This window comes from Myotis myotis, unplaced genomic scaffold, assembly GCF_014108235.1.
Source record: "Myotis myotis isolate mMyoMyo1 unplaced genomic scaffold, mMyoMyo1.p scaffold_m19_p_3, whole genome shotgun sequence".
Classification (NCBI taxonomy): Eukaryota; Metazoa; Chordata; class Mammalia; order Chiroptera; family Vespertilionidae; genus Myotis; species Myotis myotis.
The window spans coordinates 80,501,861-80,526,154 of record NW_023416335.1 but is presented as its reverse complement, the minus strand read 5'-3'; the positions used below and the strand labels follow the sequence as shown (position 1 = coordinate 80,526,154).

The window sequence follows — 24,294 nt, the reverse complement described above, 5'->3', positions numbered from 1 at the left end:
CTAAATTAATTTGCACAGTGAAAGAAAAGAAAAATATAGAAAAAAGATAATTAAAGTAAATGGACTTACTTTGCTTTCACGGGCACTTTAAACGTGCTAATGGCAGTAGCTTAACTTAATACTAATAGTTATGAAAATAGTTCCTGTTAGCGGCAAGCCAAAAAGCTAGGCAGCTCTATCCATCCCAACTGCTTCAATAATTGGTCATTTTTGGCAAAGAGCCTGGGTCTATAAATAATTCAATCTACTTCAACGAGTTCTTAGCAGCAGGAACTGTCAAAAATGATATATGATGCAAACTTTATCCAAGATTGACCTTATATCCCAGGCAACATTTCCAATGCAGGCAGTGCCTGACTTAGTTAGGATAAGCATGTTCATTTTGTACAAACGGCCATCTGGGGACAGCCAATCCAGCTGGGAGGTCAGATCACCATAGTAACTCTCTCGTCTTGCCCTCTGCTGTCTCTGCACATTATCTCCCCTTCCCCTGGCCCTTCTGTCCCTGGCACCACTCCTTGCCTAGCTCTGCAGTTCACACCTGGCCTTGGGCCTGTGATTCCCACCCTGGAATTCTTTCCAAGTCCTTAAAAGGGCTGTGTTTGTGATTTTTGTTTTATTTTGTTTTCCAAAAAATAACTTCCCTCTTTATTGCTGGGGGTTCCTCATCTCTTTAAGCTCTGTCCCCAGTGCTTTGCATTATGTCTGGTGCACAGTAAGCTCAGCCATGGTTGATGAATATGTAGGAGAGATTTTGAGTTTTTCAGGTGTCCCTACTCAAAAACCTTCAGCTGCAAATGTGAAATTAAACAACCATGCTTCTTATTTTTGTAAACTGCATGTGATAAACTCAGTTTGGACATTTTTGATGTATCATTCTAATCATAATTTATAAGAAGATTAGATGGACAGAAATCTTTAAAAGGATGGGTTCTGTATAGGGGAAGTTGCTGTTTTTTTAAGAGACAGTAGTAGCCCAGATTTTGTAAAATGGGGCTATTTTTAAAACTGTTTTGCCGTAGGGCCAGCTCAAGTAGGAGCTGTGGGGAGTGGTAGAGAGATCGTAGATTTGAGCCAGAAAAGCATGCATTTGAAAGCCATCTCCATTACTCTACAGCTATTAGTACATGTCCTCAAGCAAACCACCACATGATTATATCACTTCTATAAGCTTCAGCTTCCTCATCTCTCAAACAAGAATCCTAAGAGTTCTGCTTCAAGCTATTGATAACTTCATTCCACTTTTAATAGGATTTGTGCTTTTGTTGTTGTTGTTCCTATATTGGTATCATGTACTAATTTAATACTCTGTTCATGTCATGACTATTTGCAGATGTTACCCCTCCACATACATCTGGTTATATAGAAGTCACTGATCTTCAATCAAAAAAACTCCGATATATCCCTATTCCCAGGTAATCCATTTCCACTTTTGTTCTTAGTGTGTATGTTAGATTAAAAGAAAAAAGAGTGACTTCTTAACAAGTACTTTGAATAAATGTGTGCTTTCTGCTTCCTTAAATAGAAAGCTCTTTTTTTTTTCAGCTACAGTTGGTTTATATCTTGCTGTTCTTCTGCATGCCTTACTGCCATTTTAATTTTCATTTTGGAAAAATGTTCAAATGTTACATAGGTATAAATCTATCAGCCTTGTAGTCTTCATTTTTCTTTTATTGATCTGTCCTAATGATAAATTTTTCTGTATCTGAAACAGCATTTTTAGTATTATAGAAATTTTCATACTTATTAATTTCATATGTTAGTTTTCTGAGGTAAATATATTCAAACTATCAAAGTAATTTAAATATCATTTGGCTGATATTCTTTTAAAATATGTTATTGCACAGTAGTGACGGTCATACCGTGGTCAAAGGATTTCAGAGATTTGGGATGAAAGTGTCAGTCACTGCTTTTATTGTCCAGGGATGGAAGGAAAGCATTCACACTAGCTAGACTGAGGATTTGAAAGGAAAAGCAATGATGCTCTGTGTCTGAACACAGAGGTCCTCACCAGTAGCCCATCCCTCTCTAGATGCCTCCATCCATGACCTCCTTCAACCTGATCGTGTACCTGCCTTGATCTCACACCCCCTCCTGACATATACTCCCTCACAGGCAACTGAGCCTTCACAACACTGTGGTTAAAACATCACTTGAAATCCTAAGTGGAGAAGCCTGGAAAGCCTTCCAGTGTCACAGGAAGACCAGGGACACTGGAACATGTCAGAGACCTGGAATATCACCAGATCTCCCTTTTAGCCCCTTCTCCAACTCCCAGAAGAAAATAGCTCAGCATGACAGTACAGAATAACTCAGAAACACAGTTTCCTTAACCCTTGAGTCAGGTTCAAGAAATATGAATAATGAAAACATATCCAAAGAAATAGATTTACTTATTCCAACATATATAAGTATGGCTTCTTGTGTCAGTTTAATGAAAAATGGCCTTTAGTCATTTAGGAAAAGTCTTTATTCCATATTAATTATATGCTTATTAAAATATACTATTAGTGCAAGTTACAAAAGCAAAGAACTTATTTTACATTTCTAAAGCATTAAATAATGTTTTCATTATTTGTCTTAATTTCTGCCTCATTAGCCCTAGCTTTTTATTTCCGTGTTTTTCTCTTTTAACTTTCTCTATAACCTGTATGTTATACCTGCTATAGAAAGAACATCTGGAGAGCAATTGTATATATAACCAGTGCCAGCTGGTCACCATAATTCATTTAGAGCTGCACTGTCCAGTAGAAATATATGATGTGAGTCACATATGTAATTTTATACTCCTTAGGAAGCACATTAAAAGAGTAAAAATAAATGAAATTAACTTTAACATTGTATTTAACCCAGTGTATATTAAATATTATCATTTTGACATATATTCAATATAAAAATTTAATGAGATAATTTACATTTCTTACTTTCTCTAAGTTTTTGGTATCTAGTGTATATTTTACACTTACAAAACATCTAAATGTGAAGTTTAAGTGCCATGTGATTCTGTCTGTTCATTGTCAGTATATCTGAGTTTCTCTCGAGATGAACTGCTGTCATATTTTGGCATATATGTAATCCAAGGGTGAAACCCATTTGGATTCCAATTTTGTTGCTAAGTACTTAAATTGAGCATTCTGCTGATAGCAGGAATTTTTCATTTGATGGCTAACTTCAAATAATAAAAAATACAGTAAAATTATATGTAACTGCAAGACCAAAATGAATATATCACATTTGCCTTCAGTAAAATTTGAGTATTGTTTCTCAAATTTTTACATTATTTGCATTTGTAAAATGATACTCCCTAGCCCTTGTATGTGGGTGTATGTAAATCTAGGTTTCACTCTACTGTAATTCTATGTTTTTCTTGAAGAATTTGTTATGTATAAGGGGAACGTGTATTATTACTTTTAAAGGTGAAGAGATTCTAGACCTGGTGTACAAATTGTTGTAGAAAAGTAATTTATTCTGCACTTTTTATTGACATGTTGAAGAAATTGCCCTTGTAAATTACCAGTTTCATGGAGATTTAAATATGCAAGCAGTAGATACAGTGCTCATTGGACGCACACATCTTGAGTGCTCTTAGAAGAGTTTCAAATATAGTTTCACATGGATAAATTTCATTATTCTTAAGTAGCCATTTACTTCACCATCTGTACCTACTAATTTATTTCCTAAAGTAAATATTTTTTTGGAGAGCACAATAAGTTATATCCTGTATTATATCAAATATTACTTTCTTTGAGTCCTTCTAACACTGCAAAGTAGTTCTGAAACACTTGTTCCCATCCTACTGTTATCATCCTCTTCATATAAACATTTTCTAAGACTTCTGCATTCCAGAATAGCTGGCTTTGTTACACTGTGTTTAAAATCTACAAGGCAGACTGAAAAGAAAAGTCAAAGTAGTCTTTGTTTATTTTTGGTATATTATAAGAATTTCTCTAATACATAGTGTGGTTTTGTGGTTTTACGAGATCAGCAATGATAGTTTATGTTTTTATTATATAGAATGTATCAGATATGTTTAGGGAGCACACAAACTGGTAATTAGGATTTCTAATGTATGTATGTTATATAGATAATAAAGGGAGTATGTCTGCAAATAACTCTTATAGGCAAACGCTGCATTCCTAGAAATGACTGTATATGTACCATAAATATAAAATAAAGGAAATGTATATGTATGAATATATAATACAACTAATATATAAATTCTTTATTATAAATCCTTACAGTTTTCTAAAGTAGGAAAGGCAAAATATCAAATGTAAAGGAAGTTAAAACACATAAACAAAACATCAGTTTCAGCGCTGACCTTACTGCATGTTTGTGAAATATGAGTTGGTTTAGAGTTTCTTTCTGACAATGAATACTAATGTCACCTGGGATAAATACAGGAAAAAAAAATGTAAATAACCAGTAACTAAATGTGTATTTTTTTACTTACAGATGGATCTGGTGATATCTTTTAATGTGCTTATTATTAGAATTCTTTATAGCAAGTTTAATACACCTAAATCAGGTTAAACTAGCTTCATTACCTAGATTACCAATTGCTTGAATACTGTGATTTCTTTTTCAGATCAGAATTTCTCTCCCCATATACCACATGGATATCTACTATTTCAGACACAGATGCACTGCTAGCTGAGTGGGGCAGAGGTGGTGTTGTTACTGTTGATATGGGAGGTCAAATCAGACTTTGGGAAACTGGACTTGAACAACTGCAACGCTCACTCATGGAATGGAGAAACATGATTGGACAAGATGACAGACATATGCAGGTACCACTTGAATTGATCTTACCTCTTAAGGGTGCATATTCAAGTATAAATTGAGTTCATGAATATGCACCCTTAAGTGGTAAAATTCTACTTGTGAAAACGTCTAGCCCAATGACTCAAATATAGTTTTTTTAATGGCTAAAATAAATATCAGATCCAGAAAAAGGCAAATCTTACTCATCTAGAATAGTGAAAAAGTAAAATTATGCCTTTTTCTCTGACAGTGCTTAAATATACAGGTTCCTCATAGCACTGCATGTGAATACAATCAACTTTTATATTTTAACCTTAAGCATTAATCATTTTCCAGCACCACCTTTGCATCTCTTCTGACGTGTACTATCATCATTGTCAGCATCTCCACTTGAGATACTGAGGATCTAAAATGCAGCGTATTTTACAAGGTCAAAACCATTAGACTAGAGAAGATAAACAAAGCTATGCATCTAATAGAGATGTGTTTTTACCAAGTTCCTTATTTCCAGACTAGAGGCCTGGTGCACGAATTTGTGTATGGGTGGGGTCCCTCGGCCTGGCCAGCGATTGGGGCTGTCTTGCCCAGTCCAAGGGGGAGGGACCACGGAAGGTTGGCCAGCCACGAGAGGTTGGCTGTGGGAGCACACTGACCACCAGGGGGAAGCTCCTGCATTGAGCATCTGCCCCCTGGTGGTCAGTGCACATCATAGCGACCATTGTTCAGTCAACCGGTTGTAACGGTCGCTTAGGCTTCTATATATATAGATAATGCAAGTTTAGCAGTTAGAATAAATAGACCCAACCCTACACTGGAAAGGTGTATGGGAACAGGTGTCCAAAGTGAGAGGAAACCCCAGGACTCCAAAAATGACTCAGTCATCACCTAATCTAGCTGCTGTCTAGAACTAATGTGAATAATGAGGAAGCCTGTGTACCCATAAATACTAAAGCATATCATAAAAGCATTTATTTGTAATTAATTTATTTTAATCTTCAGAAGAAAACTTCCTTGTTTACATTTCATTTTTATCCATTAAAAAGAAAGGTAGGTTTCTACCAGCTGTGTTGCTCTGCAAAGAGCCAATTACCGAGATAAGAAATTTCCACAAACTATTCTATTAATACCTGATTAATAATTACTATTTTATTTGGCCGTTTTTGTGATTTCCTTAAAGGAGAAATATATATATTTGTGAATAAATAATTCATAGTTCTCTTATATTCTTAAAAGTTGGACGTAACATTTTGAAAATCACAAACCAGTATAGGCAAGCAACCTCAAATCCTTTTGGAATGGTATTAATATATTATTTTAATTAAGCTAAAACAAATGTATAGCTCTAAAATAAATATTCATTAAGTGCAATAGACTTATCACAGCAACAGACTGAATGTTGGTCACTATCCATAACAATAATTAGAAAAGTAATTAACTGTGGTTCTGACTTTTTATTATTCTAAACATTAATTTCTTCACCCTTTTAATTAAGCTCCTATTTTCATTACAGTGATTGATACCTAATAGTAAATACTATTGTATTTGAATCTTTTATTTTATTTTTAATTTCTCATGTGTTATAGACATCTAAGGTCATGTTTTTCCTATGGTCAGCATTTGTGGCCTATTAAGTTTATCGTTTACAACAGAACTTTAAAAGGACTTTTACTCATGATTTTGGTAACTGGTGTCGACTACTACAAAAATTAACCCCTATTTGTGTTCAGCTGTGTAGCTTTTCTCTTCCCAGTGTCTTTCCTGACTCTGTTGTGCAGCTCTGTATTCTCAGCTCCTAACATAATGATTCGTACATAACAGGAAATTAATAGGTTTGTTTATGCTCACATTCATATATACTGAATTACACTGGTCATTAAAGCTATTTGATAACAAATGGAATTATTTTAAACTGTCATAAATTATTCATTTGTTTTTATGTAACTGAATACTGAATAGGTATTTGTTGACTATATATGGTTATTAAGTTAAGAATAAACAATTATAGTACCTAACATCTCAAAAATAAAATATTTGGCTGTATTATACAGGGCAATATTTGATCTTCCCCAAACCAACCATTTTCAGCTATCACAGAAATAAGACTTACTTAGTAATAAAGTTACATAATTCAGAATTAAATTGTAGTTCCATTTGAAAAATTAGAATAGATGTTATGTAACATTATCCTTCCATCTCTGATGTTCCCTGATCCATTTTGGTTCATATTGAAAATGTATACTTATATACAGATTCAAACTGAGAAACAAATTGTCTTTTTGTCTAAACAGATGGGATGCATTGTCCAAATAGTCTGTCGTTGTTTTAATTTTTGGTTATGTCTCTCCTCTTCCTTGTCATTGCTTGGTAAACAATGAGACAGCATATTTAATTGCTCTTACTTAGACCAGTTCATGTTATTATTTACAAGTAGTTTATACAACTAACTCTAAATACGAATTATCCCAGGGGCAACGGTAATAACAAGTAAAAAAATTTGTCTTTTATAGTTCTCCTCCTGTTCAGTCCTTCAAGCTCTTCCTCATTTATGGATACTTTATTCAACATGGGTCTGCTCCTGATTTAGGAGCTTGATTGGAAGTATTGAGAGAAGATTAGATTCTCCACAACATACTTACCACTTGACTGCCAGCAGCTTCCCTTGTTCCTGGCAGAGTAACCTGATCTCCATCTAGTGGCCAAAAGGACTTACTTTACATTACAGAAATTAAAAGGCCAAGTTTGTTCTCCAGTAGTTTGGGGCAGCGCAGGCTGGTGTGGGAGGTTTACACACCCCTGCTTGGGTGGTTCCTGTTAGTCCTGCGATGCTCTTTAGGTCAGCAGCGAAGGCCAGGCAAATAACCTCCCGTGCCATCCACCACTGTTGACCCCCATCTTTCCCTAATTCCTTTGCCTGGTGTCAAAAGAACTATTATATTTAGATAAACTAAGCCAGTCATGTGCGTTATCTCCATCCTTTATGTTTTTGCTACATTTCAGGCTTCCAGAGTTAATAGCTCTGAAGCCACTATTGCTTTGAATTTTTGTTTTATTTAATGAATTCATTGATAGTTGTTTTAATGAGTACAACTTGCAAGAGAGTATATATTTAGCCCTGCATATAGAGTGTGTTCATTAATTTTACATGCTTTGATAGGAACATGTGTTTTTCTTATAGTCAACAATTATAACAACAAACTCAAAGCACCACAGTAACTGTCATCCTAAGAGCCCATTATTAAGAATCAATTTTTATTCCTTTTAGACTCCATGTTTTCAAAAGTCTGGGTTCATTATAAGCCAAAATTCTTCTGACTACACTTCACAGTATTCTTTATAAAGCATACTTTTTACATATTTTTATTTAGTTTTGGATTTTTCCCCAAAAGGCTGTTAAAAGCTACACCACAGTTTTCCTCAGAAATCAAGTCCTCTTCTCTAAAAGGCTTCTGGTGGCTATTCTTGTAGCAGCAAAAAGGCTGAAAGGTTGTGGCTTTCAAATGTTGTTTTCTAATTATAGTAAACTAATCAGAAACTAAGTATTTTATATATTGCTGATAGAATCTCTTTGATGCCTCTGAATAGTACTATGTACTTAAAAATGGGTAGAGCCGTCTGACACAAACACTGTGGGACTGGAACTTACTCATCCTTTATAGTGTGCCTGGCACACAACAGACACAGTGAATATTTGAAAATTGAGAGAAGCGTAGAGAAAATACATGGAAAAGATAGCTAGTTTCTATTAAGCACAACTTATCCTTCCCCCATTTCAAAGAAAATATTCTGGGAATATAAGTAAATGTAGCTTGCTGTACTTAGGTAGCCAAGCCTGGCCTTTTCTGTAACCAATAGTTCAACAGTTAGGAATTTTTAAGGCTTACTCTCAGCTTTGGAAACCACTAGATTACTTAATTGGCTCTCTATTAGTAAATTTAGGTTTTCGCCGTATAGGCTGTTATCTTCAGATCCTCTGTGGACGTTTGAAATTCTTTATTCTTTTTAAGGAGCATAATCCACTTTTGTACATCGTTCATTGCTCTCATTGGTAACTCTGAAAATACTTAACAATTTGATTCAGTGTATCAATGTTATAGAGTAATATATATTTTGTAGGGCTTTTATATGCACATATGGAAATCATCCTTGGCCCAGAAAGGCAATGCTTTTTATAAAAACTTTTATAATTTCCCACCATATCTCCTAGCAATGTGTCAGTAGAGCTGGTTTTCAGATGGTCTAGCTGTTTGTCTATATAGTAACACTTGGGCAGTGCCTTTAAGAATTTTCCCATTGTTTGTTCCTGTTAGAGAAATCCCAGCCATAGAAGTTCACTTTGATTCTAGTTTTAGGTCAGCAGTACCTGACAAAAGCAAGATTCCCTGGAGAGCATGATACCCAGTGGTGTGCTGATGAACTAGTTCTCTGGAGTGAGGTGGGGCAGTTTATAATATTTATCCTTTTCCATGGAGTGCATATTTCCTCCATGGCTGATTTCAAGCTACCAAGTTAACAATCTGCTCCCAAAAATTCCTGAATATTTAGCAATCATCTCTCAAGCTGGCTCCAGCATGCTACTGGCCTGGTTAAGCCTGTAGCAACCCAGGGAGAATTATGACAGTTACTTAACTGCAAGGCCGTTTAGCAATAAGGCAATGGAAATGTAGAGAAGGAGCGAAAGAGAAGCAAAAAAAAAAAGAGGAGAAAGGGTATTGAGGACGCAGATAAGGTGGAATATCAATTACCTTTGGGAAATGTTGAAACTTGCCGTTATCCTACTTACCAATTGGCAATGTTCTTCTTGAACCAGAAATTTGGTTTTAGTAAAGGATTAGAGAGAAGTCTGCCCTCAAGTAGGATGACACTCATGGGTTCATGCACAGGGGCCATCTTTCTTCTAAACACTGTATTTCAGAAGGAAACTGATAGTTGGTTTTTACATTCCTCCAAAGGTATTGCTCCCATTGGATCACAGCTTTATCAGTAATTGCTAAATATATCCAAAATCAAATCACTTTCTTAAGATAAGCAAGTCAACAAGTATATGATTTTTAAGTATAAGGAAAACAAATTAATTCTACATTGTATCCTATCTAATAATAGACAAACATGGTAATTGACCGTATCTTCACTTGCCTCCCATTGCCTAATCAGCGAGATATGCAAATTAACCATCAACAAAGATGGCAGCTAATTTGCATACTGCAGGCAGGGCGGGTCAGCGCCATCCTGCCTGCCCTGCTGCTGTCCAGCCCTGCTATCTGTGATCTGGGGTGGTGGGCGTCCCATGTGTGACCCGACCCAGGGCAGCTGGGCAGGGCAGCAGCGATTGGCCGGCCCGCCCAGGCATCCTATGTGCGACCCGACCCGGGGCGGCTGGGCGGGGCAGCAGCGATCCACCGGCCCGCCCGGGCATCTGTATGCGACCCGACCCAGGGAGGCCAGGCGGGGCAGCAGCGATCGGCCGGCCCGCCCTGGCATCCCGTGTGTGACCCAACCCAGGGCACAGGGTGGGACAACATGGCTCCTCTGTCACCCCAGTTTCCTCATCACAGCTCCCTTGGGGGCCTAAGCCTTTAGTCGGATATCCCCTGAGGGCTCCCTGGCTGCCAGAAGGATGTCTGACTACAAGCTTAGGCCTGATCCCCCAGGGAGTGGGCCTAAGTTGACAGGTGGACATCCCCCAGGGGGTCCTGGACTGCAAATGGGCGCAGGCTGGGCTGAGGGATCCCCCCACCCCTGGTGCACAAATTTTTGTGCACCGGGCCTGTAGTCAATTATAAATTGAGATGTCAAATGCAGTGATTATGTTGAATCAATGACTATAGAATTTTTATGGCTCTGAGCTCATAATTTATATACTCATGTAAAGTCAACACATCACAGTGGCAGTAGAAATAAAACCTTGCTGTTATATTTATAGATAGAATTATAATTTTATTCATAGGCCATATAGCCTATTGTTTAAGCACATAAAGTTTGAAATGGTTAAATCTGGGTTCTAATCCATGTTCTACTTTGTCTGTGATCTTTGCCAATTACTAGTTCTTTGTACACTTGCCTTTCAATTATAATATAAAGATAAAATTATCATGCCTTACAAAGATGTTGTAAGAATGAAATGCATTAATGTCTGGAACAGAGTAAGTACTTAGTAAACAAACAAAAACTTAGGAAAAAGTTAAAAACATGGAATTCAGCTAATATTAGACTACAGAATTCTTTAATGTTTACATGGAAACAAAGCCAAATTAAAATGAAGCCCTGTTACCCAAACACCTAATATTACATTATGACCCAATGAGTTACATAATTCATAATCTATCCTAGTGTTAAATTTGTGACGTTTGTTTATAATCCTGTTTGGAAAAACTTTTGTTGGCCCCAAAAAGGAATTGAAAAAACTGTCTGTGCCTAAACCTGTCAGCTGGAAGAAAAGCAGGAAATCAATGATAGGACAATTGTCAGCAGAGGATTATAGTGTCTAGCCTTATTTAAAAGACAAATTAGAACAGGACCAAAAAACACACAGCAAAATATACATCATCTTTAGCCTGAATCCTGAGAGCAGTTAAGAACAAGTCAAATTTGGAGCTTTCTCAGTTTTTCTGTATACAGTGTTCTTCTGTTTCTCTTTTTAACATTCTAAAAATATTTCTCTCTTTATTTTCTACTAGAGGCCCCGTGCACGAATTTGTGCACCAGTAGGGTCCCTTGACCTGGCCTGTGGGATTGGGCCAAAACTGGCTCTCAGACATTCCCCAAGGGATCCCGGATTATGAGAGGCACAGGCCAGGCCGAGGGACCCCACCGGTGCACAATCGGGGCTGGGGAGGCCGCGGGAGGTTGGCCAGCTGGGGAGGGACTGCAGGAGGATTCCAGGGCATGTCCAGCCCATCTCACTCAGTCCCAATTGGCTGGACCCCAGCAGCAAGCTAATCTAATGGTCAGAGCATCTGCCCCCTGGTGGTCAGTGCATGTCATAGCAGCGATTGAGCGGCCTTAGCATATTATTAGCATATTATGCTTTGATTGGTTGAACAGCCAACCTGACAACCAGACATTTAGCATATTAGGCTTTTATTATATAGGATTTCCTTACAAGGTCAGGCCACCGGTACTATCTCTAACCTCTCTTTGAATAGTTTCACCCATCCATTCATTTAATTTACATCTTTGAGCACTCAGTATCCTATATAGTAAAAGACTAATATGCAAATCGACCAAATGGAGGAATGACCATTGCTAGGATGCACACTGACCACCAGGGGGCAGACACTCAATGCAGGAGCTGCCCCCTGGTGGTCAGTGTGCTCCCACAGGGGGAGTGCTGCAAGCGCAGCAATGGTAGCAGGAGCCTCTCCCACTTCCATGGCGGCACTAAGGATGTCTGACTGACAGGGAGCAGGCCTAAGCTGTCAGTCGGACAGCCCCTGAGGGCTCCCGGACTGCAAGAGGGCGCAAGCTAGGCTGAGGGCCCTCCCCCCCCAATTGTACGAATTTTGTGCACCGGACCTCTAATTGTGAAGATAAAAAAATAAATAAGGTATAGGTGCAAACCCAGGGAACTTAGAGTCCAGTAAAGCTATAACCAAATAAATTATGGTGCAGTGTGGTGAAGAAAGGTATAAAAGTATGATTAAAAGATCAGAGGGGCCACAGAATAACAACTCTATCTTTGGAAGTGGTTCCAAGATGAATTAGTACCTGCACCCAGTTTTCAAGAAAGGAGGTAGGGACTCCTGACAAACCAAATACATGTGATTCGTTTTACTTCTTATCAAAATCCCAGTAAAAGAAAGATAAAAGGTCAAAAAAGGTACAAGGACCAATGGTCCAAAATCCACAAGGACAAAGAGAACTGAAGGCATAACAACGCAGGGTGGCAAGCAACTCTTGGGAGAATGGAAAATAGCTGGGTGGGTGTTAACTCAGTTAATGACTGGAAAGAGCTAAAACCCATTTCTGCAGAGGGGAAAGCCAACAAGACTCAAGCTAATTTACTCTGCCAAAGCCCAGAGCATAGGACTTGAAGACACCATGTACCTTTGAAGGTTGGAGTGCGGATGGCACTCAAAATTGGAAGATTGGTAGAAAGTCCGCATAGAGGCCATTTAGAAATCCAGGTCTTCTCCTCTATCTTAATGCCCATGGGCAACTGACTCTCCTCTACCCTTATAAAAGACAGGAGCTGTAATGGAGATCTGCACAGCTTCAGGCAGGAGTGAGATAGACAACAAGAAGATAAAGTAAAAGTCTGCATCCATATTTATAACCCTTGAGCAGGAGATTGGAAAAATCCTCTTTGGAAATTGACATGCCCAAGAGAAAAAGCTTTTCTTTTTATTTTTTATAATTTTCTTTCACTTGATTGTTGAATTTATTAGGAGTAATACTGGTTAATACAATTATATAGGCCTTGGGGGTACAAATCAAGTCTTCTTCCATCCCCATTTATCCAACCCTTTTACCCTGTCCTGTCTCCTCCCACCCCCCTTTCTTTCTGCTAACCACCATACTGTTGCCTATCTATGAGGGTTTTGAGGATGTGAGAGTTTTATTGCTTAACCCCTTCACTTTTTTCACCCAGCCCCCCAACTTTCTCCCCTCTGACAACTGTCAGTCTGTTCTCTGTATCTATGAATCTGTTTCTATTTTGTTTGTTAGTTTATTTTTTTCAATAGATTTCACATAAAAGTGAAATCATATTGTATTTGTCTTTCTCTGACTGGCTAATTTCACTTAGTATAATACACTCCACGTCCATCCATGCTCTTGCAAAAAGTAAGATTTCTTCTTTTTTATAGGTGAGTAGTATTCCATTGTGTAAATGTACCACTGTTTTTTATCTAATCATCTGATGGACACCTGGACCCCTTCCAAATATTGGCTATTATAAATTATGTTGCAGTGAACATAGGGGTGCATATATTCTTTTAAATTCAGGTTTCAGGTTTCTTCAGCTATATTCCCAGAAGTGGAATTACTCAGTCATAAAGCAGTTCCATTTTTAATTTTTTGTGGTAACTCCATACTGCTTTCCACAGTGGCTGCACCAATCTGCATTCTTACCAACAGTGCACAAGGGTTCCCTTTTTTCCACTTTCTCACCATCACTTGTTGTTCGTTGATTTATTGATGGTAGCCATTCTGAAGGTTTGAGGTGATACATCATTATGGTTTTAATTTGCATTTCTCTGATCCTAGGTGACATTGAGCATCTTTTCATGTGTCTATGGCCATCTGTATGTCCTCTTGGGAGAAGTGTCTACTCAGGTTTGGATATGCCACTTGTATGGCTAATTGGATCCTACTCTGATGTTATCTCAAGCTGGCCATTGGGTGTGTTTGTTCTGGGGCCTCTTGGGAGGGACTGTGGTGCAGACCAATGTTAGTCGCAAACCAATGTTGTGACTGTCCCTGGGCAATCTGTTTGGAACTACAAAGAGATCCACCGTTTGTGGCTGCTTCTACTGGGCATGGTATGCCTGAGAAGGATCAAGCTGCATCCTAATGCTGGCTTTTACTAGCACCAGGCCCAGGGGCAGGCAAGCAAAAGTCCCAAGGAACTCCAGTGTCCTCCACCACCTGCCTCTACCTGCTTGCTGCCTGTTAGGCTCAGTCACTGAAAGAGCCTCTGGCAGTCTTTGAGTTGCATGCAATAGGTTCTCAGTGAGTCACCAGATAGGGGTGAGAGGTGTTCGCCAGATTCAAAAAGTTCAAACTTGGTGCCAGTACTGGGTCTTAGGCCACTCTGAAAATATACCAGGGTGTACCAAGTCTAGATGGCACCTGCTGGATGCACACCTGTGTGGTAGGGCAGGTTTTCTGGGAATCATTAGGGTGTGGCCAGCAGAAGTTTATCATGCTAAAACAGACCAAGATTTGGCCATGTGAAGGGAAGGCTCTGCACCGGTCAGGTATGTGAGGGGAAAATTTTCTTCGTCCTAGAGATACATGATTTATGTCTGTCCCACATTCTGCCAGGAGCCCAATCTCAGCATGGTGGGGTCACTGGGAGTCAGGATAGGGGGAAGGTGCCAGTTAGGCTGAGGGGAAGTTGGGGATGGGGGAATTGGACTCATCCAGAGCCACACAAATCATTCACTGATACCCCCTATGTCTGCCCAGACCTCTAAATCCTGACCCAGGCAACTGACTCCTTAGCAGCATGGATGCTGTGCAGGGTGAGTTAACAGGGAGTCCAGAATTTGGAGTTATTGTTGTCCCGCAGGCTGATTCCATAAGAGGGGCAAGCTCCACCCAAGAAAGATGGCATCTGTGATGCAGTAGAGTGAGTGACTCAACACAGGGATCCCGGTAGTTGTCCCCTCAGCTTTCACCCCAAAGTCACAAATCCAGTCTCTCCTCGCATGACTCTCTGCTGAGCCCTCTCTTCACTGGAGCCCAGTATGAATGGCTGCAAATGAGATTCTGTGTGTTGGCCCTTTAAAAGTGTACCTATGTCTCTAGCAGAGTCCTTCCTCTCCCTGGCTGACAGACTCCCCATGATTTTCATAGCCAGGTGTTATGTGGGTGTCTCTTCCTGGCTCTGGTGCCCTGGGTTGGGGAGCCTGATGAAAAACTGAAACCCCATACTCCTCAGGGGGAATCTTTTCAGATGAGATATCCCTCCAGAATCTCAGCTGCTGCCTATGGGAGCAGGGCAAACCCTTTTTATGTCTCCTCACTCCCTACCTCTCTGTTACTTCTTCTATAAAGCCTTGGTTATAAGACTTCTCTTCAGCTAGTCTTCAGTTGGTTATTCAGATTGATTACTCTTTGTTATAATTACAGTTTGGTCCTGGAAGGAGAGTGTAGCTTCCATCTATCCCACCACTACTTTGGATCTCTTCTTCTTCTTTTTTTTAAAAAAAAAAAACAATTGCAAGGTTTTTTGTTATTGGTTGTTATTGTTTTGAATATATTTTTATTGATTTCAGAGAGGAAGGGAGAGATAGAAACATCAATGATGAGAGAGAATCATTGATTGGCTGCCTCCCACACACTCCCCACTGGGGATCGAGCCCACAACCCAGACATGTGCCCTTCACCAGAATCGAACCTGGGACCCTTTAGTCCACAGGTCAACGCTCTATCCATTGAGCCAAACTGGCTAGGGCCTTGGATCTCTTCTTGAGAAAAGCCTTTCTGACACTGACATGCGGAGGTTCCTACAGAGTAACCTTACAGTAACACCCACTTGTTGACAAGCCTTGCCTTTATGCAAAAAAGTTTTCTGTTTGCTTTTTAATGCCTTATTCTTAAATATTAATAGATAGCCTATATAAAAGATACAAATCAAAATAGAGAAAATAGAGATGATGCAGAGAGTAGAACATTTCTCAAAGTGACAATTGATGTTCTCAGAAGGTAACAGAAAAATATTATGTTCACAAAACAAAAACAGGGTGTTATTTTAACATAGGCACCTTCAAAGAACAAGAAAGACTTCTTAGGAATTGAAAAATGATTGCAGAAATAAGTTTAATAGAAAGGGAACTCTCCTATAAGACAGCTTGTGGCTCAGTTTATTGAGGATTGTCCCATGCACCAAAATTGTTGCCAGTTCAATTCCTGATCAGGGCACATGCCCAGGTTGGGGGCTTTATCCTCAGTCCAGGGTCTGCAGGAGGCAACCAACCAATGTTTCTCTTACATCTATGTTTCCCTTTCATTCTTTTCCTCTTCCTTCCTCTCTCTCAAATAATTTTTTTAAAAAAAATATTTAAAAATAGAAAAGATAAGAAAGTCTTGCTTGATAATAAGAATTCCAGAAAGAAAAAACTAAAGAGCAGGCAGTGACCCAAAAAGTAATCTAAAAAAATTCAGTGATTTAAAAAACAGGTGTTGGATATAAGAAATGGAAAACACACACACTCCAAAGCATATTCATTGGACATTTTAGAAATCCATGAGTAAAAACACAATGTTGAAAACTTGCAAGTTGGGGAAACTGGGAAACAGGTTATATAAAATGCATTAGAAATCCTAATGCCATTGGAATCTAGGGGGGAAATTATTTCCAACCCACAATTTTATACTCAGCCAAGCTATTAATCAAGCATAAAAGCAGACTAAAAACATTATTAAACATTAAAATCTCAAAAAACTTACATTATTTCTTGGAAAACTGCTACATAATATGCTTTCACCAAAGAGTTAGTAAACCAAGAAAGAGGAAGACATGGACAGAAAGAGTGGTTTTAGCCAGGAGAGAGGCAAAAGTAATTCTAAATGTGATGGTGAAAGGGTGTCTTAGGCTGACAGTTGTGCAGAAGGCCTGAAAACAATCACTCCAAAGCAAAGTGGGAAGACACAGAACTCCAGAAAGAACGTATATCTTGAATTTTAAAAAGAGGAAGTTGTAATGTGGTAGGCTAACAATACTGAAAGTGGTTCACAGCTCTGCTAAAGAAATTAGGGACAAAATACTGAAAAATATATAAAATTGAGCTAAGAATTAGTAAAAAGAACATAAGTGGTACATTGACTAATGGTGAAAGTGAAAAAATATATCTAGTAATAGTATGTAATAATATATAAAACTATATAGTAATATCCTATCCTATATAATAAAAGCCTAAGATGCAAATTGACTGACCAGCAGAACTACCAGTTGGCAGGGGGTGGGACTGGTGAGCAGGTGGTGCCAGGCCAGCCAAAGCAGGTGCCAGCGGGCAGAGGGAAGGGACGGTAATTGGGGCAGTCGGGGGGCGGGGCAGGGCCGACTGATCATATGTGGTAATATAAAATAAACTATTGCTTTGAGCAAAGTTTATGATAATATTCTATTAGAAGGATAGGGGAGGGTAAAGTATATTCAAAGTGACAAAGGTAAAATAATTCTCATCTTTCATATTAGGAAGTCAATAGATAATGTCTCAAATGTAAAAATAAAGAAAATATCAGAATTTTTGTTTTCATTTAGTTCAGGGGTTTTTTTGTTTTTGTTTTTGGGGGGTTTTTTTGCTTGTTTGAGGTATTACATATGTCTCCTTTTTCCCTGATTGACCACCCTCCGCAGGACACTCCCATCCCCCGGACAAGCCCCCACCACCCCAGTGTCTGTGTCCACTCGTTATGCTTATATGCATGCATGCATGCAAGTCCTTTGGCTGATCTCTTACCCCCTTACCCCTGCCTTCCCTCATAGGTTGGACAGTCTCTTCGATGCTTCTAGGACTCTGGTTCTATTTTTGTTCATCAGTTTATGTTGTTCATTATATCCCACATATCAGTGAGATCATGTGATACTTATCTTTCTCCAACTGGCTTATTTCGCTTAGCATAATGCTCTCCAGTTCCATCCATGCTGTTACAAATGGTAAAAGTTCCTTCTTTTTTATAGCAGCATAGTATTCCATTGTGTAGATGTACCACAGTTTTCTAATCCATTCATCTACTGATGGGCACTTAGGCTGTTTCCAAATCTTCGCTATTGTAAATTGTGCTGCTATGAACATGGGGGTGCATATATCTTTTCTGATTGGTGTTTCTGGTTTCTTGGGATATATTCCTAGAAGTGGGATCACTGGGTCAAATGGGAGTTCCATTTTTAACTTTTTGAGGAAATTCCATACTGTTTCTCACAGTGGCTGCACCAGTCTGCATTCCCACCAGCAGTGTACAAGGGTTCCTTTTTCTCCACATCCTCGCCAGCACTTGTCGGTTGTTGATTTGTTGATGACAGCCAGTCTGACAGGTGTGAGATGGTACCTCATTGTTGTTTTGATTTGCATCTCTTGGATAATTAGTGACTTTGAGCATTTTTTCATAAGTCACTTGGCTTTCTGTATGTCCTTTTTCAAAAAGTGTCTATTTAGGTCCTTTGCCCATTTTTTTATTGCATTGTTTATATTCCTTTTGTTAAGTTGTATGAGTTCCTGTAAATTTTGGAGATTAAACCCTTATCTGAGATAGCATTGGCAAATATGTTCTCCCATGCAGTGGGCTTTCTTGTTGTTTTGTTAATGGTTTCTTTTGCTGTGCAGAAGTTATTTATTTTGATGTAGTCCCATTTGTTTATTTTATCCTTAGTTTCCATTCCCCTACGAGCTGTATTGGTAAGATATTGCTACGACATATGTCTGATATTTTGCTGCCTATGGAGTCTTCTAAGATTTTTATGGTTTCCTGTCTTACATTTAAGTCCTTTAACCATTTTGAATTTATTTTTGTGTATGGTGTAAGTTGGTGATCTAGTTCTGTTCCATTGGTCTATATGGTTCTTGTCCTAGTACCAGGCAGTTTTGAGGATAGTGGCTTTGTAATATAGCTTGGTATCTGGTATTGTGATCCCTCCAACTTTGTCCTTTCTCAGTATTGCTGTGGCTGTTTGGAGTCTTTTTTATTCCATGTGTATTTTTGGAGAGTTTGTTTTAAGTCTGTGAAATATGCCATTGGCGTTTTAATGGGGATTGCATTGAATCTATAAATTGCTTTGGGCAGTATGGACATTTTGATGATGTTGATTCTACCAATCCATGAACACAGTATGCTCTTCCATTTGTTTATATCTTCCTCTATCTCTTTTTTCAGTGTCCTGTAGTTTTCCGAGTACGGGTCTTTTACCTCCTTAATTAAGTTTATTCCTAGGTATCTTAATTTTATTTGGTGCAATGGTAAATGGGATTGTTTTTGGTTTTTTGTTTGTTTGTTTTTAGTTTCTCTTTCTGTGAGTTCATTATTAATGTATAAAAAAGCCATAGATTTCTGGGTGTTAATTTTGTATCCTGCTACATTGCCGAATTCATTTATTAGGTCTAATACTTTTTTGATGGAGTCTTTGGGGTTTTCTGTGTACAATATCATGTCCTTTGCGAATAAGGACAGTTTTACTTCTTTTTTTCCAATTTGAATGCCTTTTGTTTCTTCTTCTTGTCTGATCGCTGAGGCTAGCACTTCCAGTACTATATCGAACAGGAGTGGTGAAAGTGGGCATCCCTATCTTGTTCCTGTTCTTAGGGAAAATTGTTTTAATTTTTGCCCATTGCATATGATATTGACTGTAGGTTTGTCATATAAGGCTTTTATTATGTTGAGGTATGATCCCTCTATTCCTACTTTGCTAAGTTATTATCAAGAAAAGATGTTGGATTTTGTCAAATGCTTTTTCTGCATCAATAGGTATGATTTTGTGATTTTTGTCTCTCAATTTGCTTATGTAATGTATCACATTTATTGATTTGTGGATATTGTACCATCCTTGCATCCCCGGAATAAATCCCACTTGGTCATGGTGTATGATCTTTCTAATGTAATGCTGGATCCAATTTGCTAGAGTTTTGTTGAGGATTTTAGCATCTATGTTCATCAAAGATATTGGCCTATAATTCTCTTTCTTTGTGGTGTCTTTATCTGGTTTGGGGATTAGAGTAATGCTGGCTTCAAAGAAAGAGCTTGGAAGTGTGCCTTCCTCTTGAATTTTCTGGAATAGTCTGAGTAGGATAGGTTTTAGTTCTTCTTTGAATGTTTGGTACAACTCCCCTATGAAGCTGTCCAGACCAGGGCTTTTGTTTGCTAGAGATTTTTTATCACTGTTTCCATTTCTTCAAAAGTTATCAGCATATTCAGGTTTATTTATTCTTCCTGATTGAGTTTTGGAAGCTTCTATTTTTCTAAGAAATATATCTATTTTGTCTAGGTTGTCCAGTATGTTAGAATAGATTTGTTCATAGTATTTTTTCATAATCCTTTGTATTTCTGTGGGGTTGGTTGTTACTTCACTTCTTTCATTTCTGATTTTGTTTATTTGGGTCCTCTCTCTTTGCTTCTTGGTGAGTCTGGCCAGAGGTTCATCAGTCTTGTTTATCCTTTCAAAGAACCAATTCTTGGTTTTATTGCTCTTTTGTATTGTTTTTTTGGTCTCTATGTTGTTTATTTCTGTTTTGATCTTTATTATTTCCTTCATTCTGCTTACTCTGGGCTTTTCTTATTGCTCTCTTTCTAATTCTTTGAGTTGTAGAGTTAGATAATTTATTACAATTTTTTCTTGTTTTTAGAGGTAGGCCTATAGAGCTATGAACTTCCCTCTTGGGATTACTTTCACTGTGTTTCATAGATTTTGGATTGTTGTGTTTTTATTGTCATTTATTACTAGGATGCTTTTTATTTCTTCTTTGATCTCTTTGGTGACCCAATCATTGTTTAATAGCATGCTACTTACAGGTGTTTGATTTTTTCCCATTGTTTTTATTGTAGTTGATTTCTAATTTTATGCCATTGTGATCTGAAAAGATGCTTGATATGATTTCTATCTCTTTGAATTTGAAGTGACTTTGCTGTGTCCCAGTATGTGGTCTATCTTTGAAAATGACCCGTGTGCACTTGAGAAGAATGTATATTCTGTGGCTTTGGAGTGGAATGTTCTGAAGATATCAATTAATTCCATCTGATCTAGTGAGTCATTTAGGATTGATGTTTCTTTGTTGATTTTTTTGTTTAGAGGATTTGTCCAGTGGTGTTAAGGAGTATTAAAGTCCCCTACTGAGACTGTATTGCTGTCAGTCTCTCCCTTGATATCGTCCAGAAGTTTTTTTATGTATTTGGGTGCTCCTGTATTGGGTGCATATATGTTTACCAAAGTTACATCCTCTTGTTGAATTGCTCCCTTTCATATTATGAAGTGGCCCTCCTTATCTTTTGTTATGGCCTTCACTTTGAGGTCTAATTTGTCAGATATAAGTATTTCTACCCAGCTTTTTTTTTTTCATTTCCATTTGCCTGAAAAAAATTTTCCCATATCCTCACTATCAATCTGTGTGAGTCCTTTGTTCTGAGGTGGGTCTCTTGTAGACAGCAGATATATGGGTCATATTTCCTTATCCATTCAGGTACCCTATGTCTTTTGATTGGGGTATTTAATCAATTTACATTTAAGGTTTTTATTGTTGACTAGAGGCCTGGTGCACAAAATTTGTGCACTCAGGGGGTGTGGTCCTTCAGTCAGGCCTGTGTCCTCTTGCAGTCCAGGAGCCCCGCAATCAATTGCCCTGTAGACAGCCAGCCCCACCTGCTGCAGCGCCACCCTCTGCAGGGCAATCACAGAGCCCCTCCCCCCCAGTTGATCGCTCCACCTGCTGGTGACCTGAGCCTCCCTCTGTGGGGCAATCATGGGGCAATGGTGGGCCCCCCCCCAGCCAATCACATCACACCCGCCTTGGCTGGCCTGGAGCTAGTGTGTGTCATAGCATGGTCATCCAGATGGTCGTTCTGCTCTTTGGCTATTCAGTTGATTTACATATTACACTTTTATTATAGACTAGAGGCCTATTGCAGGAAGATTCCTGCAAGAATACGGCTTCCTCAGGCCTATTCATGCAAGAACAGGGCTTCCTGAGACCGGAACGAAGCAGAGAAGGGAGCGAAGCCCACCGAGGCAGGCTTCACTCCCTTCTCTGCTGCCTCGCTCCCTCCCTTCGCCGCTTCGCCCTCGGATCCCTCCCTTCTCTGCCACTTGGGCTGTCTCCCTTCTCCTCTGCTTTGCTCCCTCACCAGGTCATGGATCCAAGGCCCGGATCCTCCAGGCAGCATCGCACGCTGCCGGCCCCACCTTGCCAGGTCACGGATTCAGGGCCCAAGTCCCGAGAGCAGCATCACACGCTGCCAGCCCCGCCTCGCCAGGTCACGGATCCAGGGCCCAGGTCCCACAGGCAGCGTTGCGCGCTGCCTGCCCCACCTCGCCGGGTCACAGATCCGGGGCCCAGGTCGTGTGCTGCCGGCCCCGCCTGCAGTATGCAAATTTAATGGCCATCTTTGTTGGGTTAATTTGCATACTCTTCTGATTGGCTAATGGTGAAGCAAAGGTATGGTCAATTAGCATCTTTGTCTTTTATTAGTGTAGGCACTTGTTTGCCACCATTTTTATTCTTTATGCCTGTGTTCCTTCTTCCCTTCCTATTTCTTCTTTTTACAACAGTCCCTTTAGCATTTCTTGCATTGATGGTTTGGTGGTAATAAACTCCCTTAGTCCTTTTTTGTCTGTGAGGCTCCTGATTTCCCCCTCAATTTTGAATGAAAACCTTGCTGGGTATAGTATTTTTGAGGTCAGCACCTTGCTTTGCATCACTTTGTATCTTTCATTCTGTTCCCTTCTGGCCTGATGTGTTTCTGTTGAGAAATCACTTGATAGTCTAATGGGAGATCCCTTACAGGTAACTCTCTGTCTCTCTCTGGTAGCCTTTAAGATTCTTACTTTGTCATTGATGTTTGCCAATTTAATTATGATGTTTCTTGGTGTTGGTCTTTTTGGGTTCATCTTGTTTGGGACTCTGTTAGCTTCTTGGACTTGTGTGAATTTTTTCTTCCCAATAGCAAGGAATTTTTCTGTCATTATTTCTTCAAACAGGTTTTCTATTCCTTGCTCAGTTTCCTTTCCTTATGGCACACCCTATTATATTGTTTTGTTTCGTGTTGTCCCAAAGCTCCCTGAGGCTGTTCTCCTGCTTTTTAAGTTTTTTTCCATTTGTTGCTCTGCTTGGCTGTTTTTTCCTACCTTGTCTTCTAGCTCACTGATGCGGTCCTCAGCTTTTTCTAGTCTACTGTTGATGCTTTATATTTTGTTCTTTATTGGAACTATGTCATTATTCATTTCCTCTAGATTCTTACACATGTTGAATTTGTCTTCCATCCTTTTTGGCGTCCTTATAACCATTGCTCTGAATTCTTTCTCTGACAAATTTCTTGCCTCCATTTCGTTTACTTCCTTTTCTGGTGGTGCCTCCTTTTCTTTCATATTGTGGCTGTTTCTTTGTCTTCCCATTTTTGCTCCTCTCAGGGTGTCTGGTTATGTAGCTCACTCTCTATCATGTTGACCAAAAAGCACATAATACAACTCGACAAGACATGACACAGAAGGAACAAAACACAGATGTATTCAGGACACCGATAACTCCAAATAAAGGTGACCACCAGAGAAAAGAGAATTAGGGGAGAGAAAAGAATGCAAAAATGATATTGAAGAAAGGAAAAAAGGTAAGAGAGAAAAGGAAAATAAGAAAAAAGAAGGGGAAGAAATATACATTTATGGAAAGAAAACTCCACAAAACCAACAAATAAACCAAAAAATGCAAACAACAAATGCCAAGAAAAAAAGGGGGGGGGGGAGTGGGACTGAATCTGAAGAGGCAGAGCTTATTTAGAAGGTAAGGTAAAAGAATTGAATGAATGGGGGAAAGGCCACGATTCAGTATAGAGGAGGTAGAAGAGAATGAGTGTATAAGAAGAAAAGTAAAAAACAAAATACTCAATAAAATAAAATAATTAATAAAAAATAATTTAAATATATATTAAATTAAAAATGTACATATATATGAAAAAATTTTCCCTTTTCTTTAATCTATCTATCTATATATTCATCTATTTTTGGAAAAGGAGAATAGAGTAGAGAGCAGATAGTCCTGAGTTTGGTGAGTGAAACTAATTAAGCTATTAGTAGAAGAGAACAAGCGAGGAGAGGAAAAACAAAAGCATAAAATAAAAACAAAAATAAACAAACAACAAGAAGAAGAAAAGAAATTGGCTAGCAAAGAA

General features: G+C 38.8%; 1 protein-coding gene across 1 annotated transcript in view; it reads left to right on the top strand.

Annotated features, from left to right (window-relative positions):
• VWA8 (von Willebrand factor A domain containing 8) overlaps positions 1-24,294 on the top strand; it is a 403,894-nt gene that overhangs the window by 276,922 nt on the left and 102,678 nt on the right. Inside the window, exons 36-37 of the mRNA XM_036297783.1 lie at positions 1,334-1,415; positions 4,589-4,790. Of these exons, the coding sequence (XP_036153676.1) occupies positions 1,334-1,415; positions 4,589-4,790 (284 nt within the window). The remainder of the gene's footprint in view (positions 1-1,333; positions 1,416-4,588; positions 4,791-24,294) is intronic.